The sequence below is a fragment of the Mizuhopecten yessoensis genome, unplaced genomic scaffold (genome assembly GCF_002113885.1).
Source record: "Mizuhopecten yessoensis strain PY_sf001 unplaced genomic scaffold, ASM211388v2 scaffold11057, whole genome shotgun sequence".
NCBI lineage: Eukaryota > Metazoa > Mollusca > Bivalvia > Pectinida > Pectinidae > Mizuhopecten > Mizuhopecten yessoensis.
Genome location: NW_018408857.1, coordinates 649055 through 663210, shown reverse-complemented (window position 1 = coordinate 663210; position 14156 = coordinate 649055). Strand labels below are relative to the sequence as shown.

At 39.3% G+C, this 14156-nt stretch overlaps 1 protein-coding gene across 4 annotated transcripts in view; it reads left to right on the top strand.

Moving 5' to 3' along the window:
• The window catches only part of LOC110465122, a 53513-nt gene extending 39793 nt beyond the window's left edge, over positions 1-13720 (top strand). For all 4 annotated transcript variants that reach the window (XM_021520720.1, XM_021520721.1, XM_021520722.1 and 1 more), the window contains 8 exons: positions 294-423; positions 2427-2570; positions 5748-6004; positions 6738-6888; positions 7388-9355; positions 10254-10315; positions 11656-11883; positions 13528-13720. In XM_021520720.1, the coding sequence (XP_021376395.1) occupies positions 294-423; positions 2427-2570; positions 5748-6004; positions 6738-6888; positions 7388-9355; positions 10254-10315; positions 11656-11883; positions 13528-13701 (3114 nt within the window). In that variant the 3' untranslated portion in view covers positions 13702-13720. The remainder of the gene's footprint in view (positions 1-293; positions 424-2426; positions 2571-5747; positions 6005-6737; positions 6889-7387; positions 9356-10253; positions 10316-11655; positions 11884-13527) is intronic.
• The last annotated feature ends 436 nt before the right edge of the window (positions 13721-14156 follow it).

The following is a 14156-nucleotide window of genomic DNA, read 5'->3' as shown; positions in this document are numbered from 1 at the left end:
AAAATATGGGGTCACCTGCCTGACCACGTGGGTTTTCTCTGGGTACTCCGGCTCCCCCCACCGGAAAAACCCCCCCCCCCCCCCCCACACCTGCACGCTAACACCCGGCCAACAAGAGTACATAGCTATAAGTTATTAAAAAAAAACACTTGTTTCATAATTGTTGTAAATAAATAAAGTTTACATTGTTATTGATATTTATTAAATTGAAATATACTTTTTAAGTTTTCAAAATGTTTCATTTTCATTCTTTTTTAAGTTTTCAAAATGTTTCATTTTCATTCTTTTCCCAGATAAACATTCTCAAGTTTGACGAACGTGAACTTGACATCTGGAGTGATCTGTCTCATCCGAACATTGTACAACTGTATGGAGCGATACGTCACGGACACAACATCTACATCTTTGAAGAGTTTATAGATGGTAAGACTTTAGATCATTTTGTGCAAATTAATTCTGTAGATGGGTAGTTGGGTGGGGCAGTGGATAGCACACTCACCTGTTACCAGGACAGCTGGGGATTTGGATTTATTCTTGATTTTTTAGCTAAATTTCACAATTACACGCCCTACACATTTCCACTTTTTGGTGTTCGGATGGCGCAGTGGATAACAAACCGTCTTTCCACTAAGGCGACCAGGGTTTGATTCCCTAATAGTAGTGAAAGGTACGGGGTCACCTGCCTGACTGCATGTACGAGGGTTTTTCTTCGAGTACTCCATTTCCTCCACATTTAGACCCCTCGTATGCCAACAAGAGTGATGTATATAAGTTGATATAACTTGTTTCATAATTGTTGTAAAATAAATAGAGTTTAAAAATATACATTTCTGTTTGGCCAACACAAGTGATTAATATAATTTAACCGTTGTGAAAGAGATAAGTTCATTTTGAAATAAAGAAAATGCTGGCAGCAGTGTGTTTTATTTACGTTATAAATTCATGCAGCAAAACTTATCTGCAATCCCATCGTTACCAAAAACTTAACTTGGTTTAATTGAACCCTCTTTAATCTAGAAATCTGCATAAACCAGACCTCAATTAAATGTCTAATTATAGAAATCCTGCAATATCCCCAGGGGTTCAACACATAAACCCCAACATATAGTCGGACAATGAAATAGCATTTATAACATTTCTGCTAAATTGTATTTGACATGGCTCGGCTTATAACAAGGCATGGGATTTGGTCTCGCCGCCACCAAGTAGTGGAAGCGAGATTTATGTGTTGCTTTTTGGTGAAGGCGACGTCAACATTAAGTTTTTGCGTTTAAGTCAATTTCACTGAAAGTGCTACACTAACCAAACTTGGACCATAGATGCATCTTAGGTAGTACATCTCAACCCATGCATCAAATGCTGGATGTGGCCTACCTTTCATGGTCCATTGACTTTGTCAGCATCTCCATCAACATTAAGATTTTGCGTTTAAGTTAGTTTTACTGAAAGTATAAGTGCTAGACCAACCAAACCTGGACCATAGATGCATCTTAGGTAGTTCATCTCAACCCATGCATCAAATGCTGGATGGGGCCTACCTTTCATGGCCCATTGACTTTGTCAGCATCTACATCAACATTAAGGTTTTGCGTTTAAGTTAGTTTTACTGAAAGTATAAGTGCTAGATCAACCAAACCTGGACCATAGATGCATCTTAGGTAGTACATCTCAACCCATGCATCCAATGCTGGATGCAACCTACCTTTCATGGTCCATTCACTTTGTCAACATCTCCATCAACATTAAGTTTTTGTGTTTAAGTTAGTTTCTCTGAAACTATTAGTGCTAGACCAACCAAACTTGACATGTGCATTGATGGTCAAAGCGGGGCACAGGTGAGACATATCAATCCTAATGACTTGTTGGATAGATATATAGTACTGATAGATTGAACCCATAGCAATGAAAAACCCTGTTCATCATGTGCAGATTTGAAACTGGGTTAGACATGAACTATTTTGGCCTGGTAGATCACATGACTAGTTGAGTAGATTATTTACTTGTCCATGTCAATGTAAGTAGTCCAATCTCTTTCGTTAAAAAAGCGTGATTGACTGTGGGGGACATCAAATAAGTACTGCCTTATTAAGGAGATCTGTATTTTAAGCAGTTTTCCAAAACTATTCTTATTTCATGATCTATGTATCCATATTTGCCGACCAATTGAAATATTCATGGGGGAGATTCTGTGTGCTCAAAATTGATATCATGAATAAAAGGTGTCTTCGCTGCTGAGTGAGAAGCAGAGCAACATTAGCCCTGGGTATCTGACGATGACGTCCTTGCTGAAATCTCCTAGTCCCAGAGTTCTAGAGAACTAGTGTTGGCTGTTGAACCCTGGGTTTCACTGTGTTCAAGCACAAAACAGTTTTAAAAGAGCACATCTTGCTTTATTTGATTAGTCTAACCTTGTTGTTTGGTTACAGGAGGGTGTCTTACAGAAACTATCAACCTACAGAAGGAGACGGGACATCGGCTGAGTCACTGGACCGCGCTGAACTACTTACAACAGATTTTACAGGTGTTGGTCTACCTGGAGGAACGATCCACTATACACGAGGACATCAAAGGTATTGTCAGGGTTTTTGGAAGTTTAATTTTCGCCTTTCCACCCTCTGTAATGAGGGCACATTTAGCATTACACCAAACAGTTGTATAAAGCATAATATATATAGTAACTTAATGTGAATGGCAAATTAAATATGGGGGTAAAAAAGGGATTTTACTGCAAAGGGCAATTTTTTTCTAGTATACAGTACAGATGTATTAGGCTTTAAGCTGTATTTGACTTTATAAACTCCTCTTATATATTCCTCAAAAAAATAGCAAAACATTTTGTATTTACCTCAATATTATTGCATCATTTCATTTAAAAAAAAAATTCAAAACCCCAGTGAACATTTTTCTTTTACGGTTAGCTTATGCCATGCTGTGTTGTCTGTGAACAATTTCAGAATTTGTCCTTTGGACTAGGGAATCAAACTTTGTATAAATGAAGGATATGATTCCCCAATAAGGAAAATCAGGGTTAATCTTTAAAGGACTACTAATATGGGTGAAAGGATTTAACAAAATCTTGTCTGAAACAATATTGGGCAAAGGGAAATGAATGTTGTGTAACTAAAGAAAGTTGTGGGCAATACAAGCTCTTCATACCTATGATTTTTAGGTCACCTGAGCTTTGCTCAAGGGACCTATTTTGATCGCTTTCTGTCGCACGTAAACTTTTTACATTTTCAACTTCTTCTCAAGAACAAGTGGATGGAATTTTTTCAAACTTGGTCAAAATCATCCTTGGTAGATGAGGCTACAAAATTGTAAAATTGGGATACCTACCCCAACCCCAGGGGCCTGGGTGGGGCTCCAAAGGGAAAATTAACCAATATTTCAAAAATATTCTTCTCCAGACTTAGAGGTATTACAGTCATTTTCTTTGCATGGATGAAAAGATCATCAGGGGCTTTATTTAAATTGTAAATTTCAGGACCCCCGGGCCATCCGTTCTCCCTTGGGGAGAGGGTAAAGTTTACTATAGTTTATGTAGAGAAATAACACTTTTGGGTATATTTTGTTCATTTTCAGTAGGAAATTATTCTTACTTGGTGAGAATCATCCTTGGAGAAAGATGGTATCAGATTGTAAAATCGGGATTTCTGCTCCAACCCCAGGGGCCTGGGCGGGGCTCGAAAGGGAAAGGGAACTAATATTTCAAAAATCTTCTCCAGATTCAGAGGTACTACAGTCAATTTATTTGCATGTATAAAAAGATCATCCGGGTCTTTATTTGAATTGTAAATTTCAGTGTTACCGGGCAATCTGTTCTCCTTTGGGGAGGGGGTAAAATTTACTATAGTTTATATAGGGAAATAACACTTTTCGGTATATTTTGACCATTTTCAGCAGGAAATTATTCAAACTTGGTTGGAATGATTATGATGCCAGATGACAATTAGATGGTAGGAGAAAAAATAAGATCCTGCCCCATCGCCAGGGGCTGGAGGGCTGGGGCCCAAATGAGGATTATGGTTAAAAAAAATCTTCATCTGACTCAGTTAATTTTCTTAATTGTAAATTTCATTATCCTCCAGATCATCTGCTCTCCCTTGGGAAGAGGGTATACTTCTCAATAGCAAAATAATTTATTTGAATAATTTAAAGTTCTTATTCTTTGGTGACATGACAAGTATTGTATTTCACTTTGTTTACATGTTGTTTTCCACATTTTGTACATCCCATCAATGAAATTAAGCTACCTGTACTAGTACCTATAATATAACTCAGGTGACCGCTAAGGCCCTTAATAAAAGCCCCTTGTGCCTCTTGTTATTTGAGTAATCTCCCTTAAAAGTTCAACTAGCATTATGACCCTAGCTATTGTGAGGACATCCAAAGCAATCAATGAAGTACTCCTGACTTTTTAAGAGTGTCAAGAAGTAAGGATCAATTGTCATTCAAAAAATATTTTATGTGGTTTTTAGTCCACTGGGGACTATTAATTTCGGTTTCAGTCCCAGATTTTGACCTCTGTTGCCTTATGCTGTTAAATGTTTGCTTCTGTCGGAATATAACAGGTGCTAATTAAAAGCTCTTTGATAACTCGGATATCAATTTCCTTTTTAAACAGGAATGGCGTAAAACCTAAAGGCGTTCCAAATTTCGCATGGGAATTACAAATTACTAATTATAGTGCACACTTTTTTAAGGAAAAATGAAATGTCAAGAAAGGGGTGTACACGATACTCATGAACAATCCAAAACCAGTCCTTGGTCCCAACCATTTATCGTAGGATTTTTCGAGGATTTTCGGAAACGTTTTGAAATATGTTCGCAGCAATAAACTGCTAAATTTCGTTGAATAACCCCTAATTGCATTGCCAATTTAACAATTATGAAAAGTTGCAAGTTTAAGTCATATTATACGATAGAATCGGATAAATAAACTCGAGTAAAGTAGGCCCAACTTTTCAGGACATTACGTTGTGAATTGATAAATACCACGTATGGGAAAACATAACGAAGATTTGCATCGTATTTAGCTCTCTGGGGTTAAAATGTCGTTCTTGGGTAAAATCATGCTGAACTATTCAATCTTCTTGTCTGTAGGAATGTGTCAAAACAACATGGGTAAAGTGGCGAAGTTAGCAAGTTTGTGTACCGTAAAGAGTCAAGGTCGCATGATACTATTAATCGGCAGGAATTTACAAGGTGGCATCCATGCAAATTGAACCGATAATGATAAAAGTACGAGTTTGAAAAATATTTCTGACGATTTACAGACGATCAGAAAACTACTTGGAAAAGTGTATTTTATAACAAACAAAAAAAGTAAAAGATTTATCCGTATATAAGATTGAATCTTTTCTGAAACTTAATGTTGTGAAAACAACATCGTTATATTCCAATTACCTTTCTGCCCATGCCAGATGACCGTGTCAGCGCACAGATCTCCCTGTATTCGAGGTGTCTGTCAACGCTAACGTTATATTTGCCACATGCTTTCTTATTAATTCCATGTGATGGCATTACTACCTGAACAGCGTGTATGTATTAACACCTGGTCATTGTTTACCATTTTGATTGATAGGTGGAAATATATCTGTTGTAGCTTGGTCAATGATTTATCGGAAAATGATCATATAGAATGATGGGGTGACTTTCATGTCATTTTGACATTTTTCTAGTTTTTAATCAGAAATTCTTCAATGATTGAATAAAATGAAAATAAAAAAATAATTTTCAATTTACAGCTGATAATATATTACTGCGAAAGAATACCACCAATTTGGTTGTCTCCGACTTTGGGGTGGCACGTCGCATGGAGCATGTCCTTAGGGAGGCCAGTCCTGTTGGAACTCCGACAAGCTTTAGTCCAGAGAAGGCCAAAGGTCAAGGTCATGGTGCAAGGTCAGATGTGTGGGCAGCCATTTGCGTCCTGATCCACATGCTGAGTGGTTGGCCCCCCTGGGTCAGGCGGTACGGATATGTCGGCACACTCAATTTCATTGTAAGTTATATTCCTTCAATTCTTGAATAAATAAATATACATTGTATTACCATTTATTTCATTCTTTTTCTTCGTAACAATTAGAAAATTAACAAAATATCAATGCTTACCAAAGATTCCTTGTAAAACGCATATGTCCTGTTTGTAAGAAAATATCCAGAAAAATAACAGAAAAAGGAAAATATTTTTAGAAACGAAATTTCTCAGCACCTATCATTCATATTTATGGAGTTACTTCCCTTCAGAAGGAAGGTAGATTTCTTTCACCACAACTAAACTGAACAATGATGTTGATATGTGAACGTCAGGGATTCCTAACCCTGATGACATTCTATTATTGTCTGGGACAAAACAATGTCACATGTATACTGCCATGTTTTCAGTTGAAATTTGGCATTATAATGGGGGTTTGGCACATGGAAAGAGACATAAAAATGAAAGAGTCAGGTTTACTTCTCTTATAGATGATACACTGTAGTGATATTTGGAGATTTTTTCCGTTATTTTTTCTTTCAATAAAAGTTAAATTGGAGGCTTTGTTGATTAGTATGACTTGAAAATTTTCTGCTTACTTAAACAATAAAGAACACAGGAGAAAATGTATGAAAAAATTGAACAAGTTTTTTTTACCCAAGCTCATTCAGGAATAATGGAATACCTAGATAATGAGGAAAACCCATGTACTTGATAAAAACATGAATAAGAAATGAGAAACTCTGATCTGTTATTTCAGATTGCAGAACGGGAACCACCCCTTAAAGACCTTCCTGCTAATGTGAGTCGAGACGTCTACAATCTGGTGGAATTTGCCCTGAAGAAGGACCCGAATGCCCGCCCCTCTGCAAGTAAAGTACTGCAACATGAGGCCTTCAAATTACTCACAGGTACTGGTGAAATATCAATATTTTAACACTCTTCTACCATGATGTTGTTTTCAAGGAACTTATTCAGAATAATACGCACATTAATGTCAAGGAATTCAAAGGTCATAAGAGACATTTACACCCTAAATTGTTTGAGGTAGACAGTAGTAAGTTAGTTAGTTGTTCAACAAACGGAGGATGACTCTTCCCAAAGTCAGTTTGCATTAATTGAGGCAAGAGGGTGAAACTCAATACCATTAAGGTTTACAAAACAATTTCAAATTAACAATTTAATTCATAGAGACAAAACTTTTGGTGTTAGATATTTATAGTTTCACTTAAGGCTGTATGCTGCCTTACACATCATGCTTTATTTGTGTGAGAGTTATCTCCCGTACAAAGTCTTGATAAGCAGTATCATATCAGAGTTAGCCTGTTGTTATGGTTACATAAATTCTCTTATATTTACCTTGCCAGGATGTCCTCAATTGTCATTCATCAATTTCTTTTTCTGCTACAGGAGGACCAGCACCCGAAACTTTCGTATCAGTGCTTGAATCATCTCCCCTCAGCACCGATATCAAAATCTCCGATGACATTGATAAGGCTCTCGTTGAAGAGGTTAAAGTTCAATACCAAACATCACCGAGTACATCGTCATTGTCACAGAGTACTTCTTCGAGGTCAAAGGGTGCGTCAACTTTGACTACAGGCTCAACTGTATCGCACAGCTCAGCAATTTCACATTCTGATTCATCTCAGACTGGTAATGATGGGACAAAAGATATTGGTAGTACTGCAGCCCATAAACCTAGATCAAATTTACCTCCTTTTGGGTCAAATGGCATCGGGGAGGAAATACTGACGTCTGTTGGAATAGTCACACCACGCCATCCCCCGAATCTTCTCCCAAACCCGAGCCATATCACGCTGTCGAGTTACCATGGAAGCACAAAAGACCTTGGAGTGATGCCACCTCCTAGCCCAGCCAAATATTATGCCATAAATCCAGAGGAATTTTTCAGAAAATACGTAAATGACATTGATGTAGGGGTAGAAAATTTTGAAGGAAAATACAAGAATTTTCTGGAGCCTTTCCAACCAGACCCGGACAGTGATTCCAATTCAGAGGGTGAAGATATAGAAAACACTATGGATTATTTCGACAGAAGTCACGCCAATATTCCAGATTTTGAGGCATTGCTTGGCAACATGGTGTCCGAAGACGAAAGGCAAGGACCAGCTTCCATTCCTGATGTTGTGCATGAAATGTTTGACAAAGCCCTTCGACAAAATATGAAGGACTCTCCAGTTGAGACGAGACACTGGGCAGCGGCAACAACAGACTACAGGGCAACTGGTGAAAGTCGACGTGCCAGTAATCACAGTATTGCAGAAGAGGATGAAAGGGAGGAGGTTCAGGGAGATCCTAGTGTGCAGTCCAGACATACTGATGCTGAGGACAAGTTGCCCGACTTGGGTTCCCTGCTCGATGACTCCACCTCCAACAATGCAAACTTGCCAACAGTTTTGGATTCTTTAGAGGACACAGCGACCTTGACTGGACAGAAATACTCTTCTAGTGAGAATTCCCTACAGGAAGGTAGTGTATCCAGCGGGGAACCAAGGATACATGACTTTTCACCGCACAGTTCCACTGAAGATATCCACAGTTCTGAAGAAGATGAAGGTTCAAACAGAACTGGTCCAATTCCCACAGACACTTTGCAAGAAAGAACACACCGCAAAGTTCCATTGCATCACGACTTACCCAAGTGGGAAATCCTTATGGCCTCCATGACGTTAAACGGAGAAGAAAATAGTTCTATCCCAATGGATGATTTGTTTGCTTCTGGGGATGAAGAAACTTCTGAATTTCACTCACAAGTTAAAGGTCAATGTCATAATCTTCAGCTTGACAATAAGGAAACCTTTTTCAATAATGTCTCTACTAAAGGTCAAGGTCAAGCAAGGGATGATGTGACTCCCACTGGGGAGGCTAAGCAGTTTCCTGTCCAGTTAAATGACTTGTCTGCACAGATGAGGCCTTATCCATTAATTATCACTGACAAAAACACTGGAGCCATCTCCAAGATTAGGAAGCCACGGCCTCAGCCTGTCGTTATTGCAGCAGCAAGAGTTCCGATAGAATCCGACGAACGCAGTCTCTCCCCAATCAAGTCTCAGTCGCCATGCTCAGCCCCTTTGAGCTCACCGAACATGAAACACAACAAGAAAAACCTACATCTGAACCTGAATACGAACAAGAGAAAGACTGACCGTCAGACTTCTGAACCCCAGCAACGCTCGACCCATTACAGGTCACCAAACCCTAGAGAGGTCAAGCCCTACTTCACTCCTCAAAAACAAATGACTTCACCTCCTTCGTGGAAAACTGGAAGCACCCCTCCAAAAAGCAGCGGGACATCATCGGTGAAATCCGACTCAAGGATGGAACAACAACAGAAAGAAAACGAAAGCAAGATCGGTAAGTTCAGATGGAAGAAAAAAAACGATAGATGAAGGTAGTCAACTCTTTCATCCCTGAAGACACTTTTGAACTCTTCCAATTCAGAGGTTGGAATAGTTCATTATGAAATTTCAGGAGTAATGAGTTAATGAAGAGTTTAGAATGAAAGAAAGAGGTATATAAGAAATAGGAAGAAGGATTTAAGTGCAAGCACCCTTGAGTAATCAAAGTTAAGTATCCCTGTCCCACTGCACTGCAGATTTTTTTTATATGTAGTAGCCTCCCCTTAACAGGTGTGACAAATTCAACAGTATTTTAGTTTTGTTATCCCTCGCTCAGCGAGTTGGCGGTGGATATAGAAATGGGGTCTGTCTGTGTGTCCATCTGTCCATGCACCTGGTTAAGAAGAATTGCTCTCATCTATATCTTGCCTACTATAAGTGCTATGCTGATTAAACTTGCATCAATGGTGTATCTAGGGTTGCTCTACGGAAAACATACTGCGGATGCTGATTATGACCCATTTTTTACGCTTCATGTTTTTAATGACTAATTTGCACTGCGAGCGGGGGATAACGACGACAGTGTCGTCTTGTTTTCTTTATTTCTTGTACTGAGAGGGAACATACTGTCAAAATAAATAAAAAGGATAAACACCTGTTAAAGCGCATCAATAGAATTTATTATTTATCAAAATATAAGACAGAAAACACTTACAGGAATTCAAAACCACATCCTCGGAGGTTTTTGATCCTCGGCAATATATTACAATACGTAATGCAATATTCAATTCAATAATGCAAAATATTTCAAAACGGTTTTGCTTCCCAATACCCAGTCCTACAAGAAAACATTATGTACTATACAACATCAAATTATAATTATAAGTAGTAATTATACCCAATTTCATTGACAGCGGAGTTACTAGAAGAGTTGTCGCTCCACAGTGAAAATTCTAGGTCACAGATTGACGAACTGGTAAGAAAAATTTACTTTTTATGAAAAATTTGAATAATGTTTTCTTCAGTCTTTAAAGATGCTGTTGTATTCAGGTTGACACAAAATCCAAGATGGCCACTCTTGTCTTCTGATTAGTTGAATCAAATGCTGCCACTGGTTCAGAACTGTTCTCAATTTTACACAATAAGTTCTAACCAGATGTGGTCAAAATGGTTTGGTTCGTTTGTGTATTACATCCTATTAACAGCTATGGTGCCAGGTTTTGGTAATGGAGGAAAACTAGACCATGTAGGCCTCAAATCCACGACCCAGGGATGAAGGTCTAGTGAACTTGAACTGAATCAATCATCCACTGCGGTCCTACGTGGTAGAAACATTCTGTCATTGTGCTGACCATGTGTTATTACTGAAATTCTTCGGGCAAATAAATTGAGATAGCCAACATGGTTTTGAGATAGCAGAAGTATCGTGTTCTTGTTTAATTCAGATAACAAAAGGAACATGTATGGATAGAATTCAATGTTTCTGGTTTTAGCCGTATGTATTCTGGCAATAAGCATGTGCCTGGCTATCGGCCCATCCCTGGTTATAAGCCCATGCCTGGTAATAAGCCCATCCCTGGTTATAAGCCCATGCCTGGTAATAAGCCCATGCCTGGTTATAAGCCCATCCCTGGTTATATGCCCATGCCTGATAATAAGCCCATCCTTGGTAATAAGCCCATCCCTGGTTATAAGCCCATGCCTGGTAATAAGCCCATGCATGTATATCTACTGCAATTGAAATGCCAACAAATGTTATTTCGCTGTCCTGTAATTATATAATAAGCCTACATCTTACTCTGGGTAACTAAATATTTGTTTTCCTCTGGGCTTAGTACAGGACATACATCTCAAATTTTTTCAGAAAAAAAACACCTCAACGAGATTTTAGCATCTCCCATTTTAGGTTTGTTTAACGGACCGATTCTCCAATGTGTTCTTTACAAGAAAGAAAAAAAATGCCCCTTTTGGTTATTGATAAATAACGTAAAATAACTGTATACAAGTCTTTTAATGATTTTTCCCAAAAAAAGTCACCTGGACCTAACTTTCAAAATCACATTGATCAAATATGTCGGGAAAAAAACTGTCAAATTTTTAAAATAAGGAAGTCCTCGCATCACTTTCTAGTTGAAAAAACAATAATATATTGTATTTTGATTTTTTTTTCATCAAAATTTCCATTTTTCTTGTTCCGTCATATGGCGTAGTTCTAATTTTGTCGATGTCAAATATATTACACAGTTGTTTTTCTCATTTTGAACCATGGTTCTTTTTCCCCAAGATACCCTGATAAACCTGTTGCTGTATTTTCAGGATAATATGTCCGACCCCGAAGACATTTCCCTTGCTAATGATGATGAGGAAGATTTCCAGATGTCCTTAATGAGGATTCAGCAGGAATATGTAATGCCTGAGGCCAGTAACTGTGGGGCTTTGGTCCATGTGGTCACCTCACAAGGCGAGCTCTTCAACATCAGACTTGAAGGGGAACACATAAAGAAAACTTGGGAAGAAGTCATTGACGCAGAACTTTCAGTAAAGGTCAGCTTCCTCAGGGCTCTGTTCTGTGTTGATTCAGATTTCATTCTTCTGAGCTCGCTGTATATAAATGCTGAGTAGATCAATATAACACAAAGTGTTTTCGTTCAGGGAGTTCAATATATGGAACGATTTCTATTTCATAATGCAGTGGATTTTCAATCTGATATTTTTTAGTTTTTTGTTAACTTGTCAAAAAGATCAGTTCCTGATTTGGTTTGTCTGTTCATTAAACAAATTTAAGCGTATGTTGTATATCTGGGTGTGGGGGAGGGGCGTGGACGTGTGTTGTATATATGGGTGTGGGGGAGGGGCGTGGACGTGTGTTGTATATCTGGGTGTGGGGGAGGGGCGTGGACATGTGTTGTATATCTGGGTGTGGGGTAGGGGCACGAACCTTTGTTGTATATCTGGGTGTGGGGGAGGGGCACGAACGTGTGTTGTATATCTGGGTGTTGGGGAGGGGCGTGGACATGTGTTGTATATCTGGGTGTGGGGTAGGGGCACGAACGTGTGTTGTATATCTGGGTGTGGGGGAGGGGCACGAACGTGTGTTGTATATCTGGGTGTTGGGGAGGGGCGTGGACATGTGTTGTATATCTGGGTGTGGGGTAGGGGCACGAACGTGTGTTGTATATCTGGGTGTGGGGGAGGGGCACGAATGTGTGTTGTATATCTGGGTGTTGGGGAGGGGCACGAACGTGTGTTGTATATCTGGGTGTGGGGGAGGGGCACGAATGTGTGTTGTATATCTGGGTGTTGGGGAGGGGCACGAACGTGTGTTGTATATCTGGGTGTGGGGGAGGGGCACGAATGTGTGTTGTATATCTGGGTGTTGGGGAGGGGCACGAACGTGTGTTGTATATCTGGGTGTGGGGGAGGGGCACGAACGTGTGTTGTATATCTGGGTGTTGGGGAGGGGCGTGGACGTGTGTTGTATATCTGGGTGTTGGGGAAGGGCGTGGACGTGTGTTGTATATCTGGGTGTTGGGGAGGGGCAGGGATGTGTGTTGTATATCTGGGTGTCTGCCTGACTCAGTGCTGATGTTTGCTTGTAAAAAATGACGACAAACAGCATGATGAACTGCTCTCAGTTAATCTTTATGAATTAATCCATCTATCGCCTGTACCCTATACCCAGTTTTAGAGCATATTTTCTTTACTATTTCACCTGGAGTAACCATTTTTGGTATGCAAGCCCATCTGTAGATAGCGAAGTGTTACTGTCCTGTATAAAAATAGGTCACTGTGGCCTATGGTTTGCCCTTTTTGACCGTTACTTTTGAACAAATTTGCACGGAGCATATCTCCTACACTATTTCTACTAGAGTAACCAGATGTTGTATTTAAGTGCTTCTTAGGAAGGTAGAGTTTCAAGTTTAAAAAGTAGGTCACTGTGACCTATGGTTTGAACTTTGACCTCAACCTTTAAAAAAGTTTGTCCAGGGGTGGGACTTCCATATTAATTCACCTAAAGTAACCAGGTTTGGTATCGTTGTTGGAGTGGGGAGTACAGGAAGTATTCACACTGTGAACTATATCCAAAACAGCTTGGTAAATAAAAAAAATTGTTAACGTTTGAGGACTGTGGAATGCCTTGTTCTATATTCACAACATCTACATCGTTGTTGTACTCTTTTCTTCCAGCTGACTGTAGAGAGTATTCACAATTTTATACTGGTGGATATGAATGGCGCTCCCCTGGATTTGACCGAGAGCCCCATCCTTGGTGAACAGACAATCCACGTTAAAGAGCCAAACGAAGACAGTCCCTGGAGTTGTCGCCACACTCTCATCGAAAAGATTTCCTTTTATTATTAGATCACCACCATGAAAAAGACTGCCTTCTTCTAATTGGTACGCCATCATATAAAAGACTGCATTCTTCAGAAGGAGTTTACGCAAAATAGAAAAAGGGCCAACCCTTTCACCACTGTAGGCTATAATGGATTTATCCATATCAATACATGGAAGAGTCTACTTAAGTTAAATAGGGGTAAAAAGATTAAATAATGACTTGTTATTCAATAAAACCTGCCTTAGAGGCCACCTTTTCATAAGTACCACCATGTAACAAGTTAAGCTGCCCATAGCTACCACCTGTCTCTGTCCACCACCTCCCTTTACCTGTATAAAACAATCTACCAGTTTACAACTTCCATGTATGTATAATTACCACCTGACTTATAATACCACCTGTTAAAATCTACCACCCATCTGGAATTACTACCTGTCTACAACTACCACCTGTCTATATCTTCCACCTGTCTATAGCT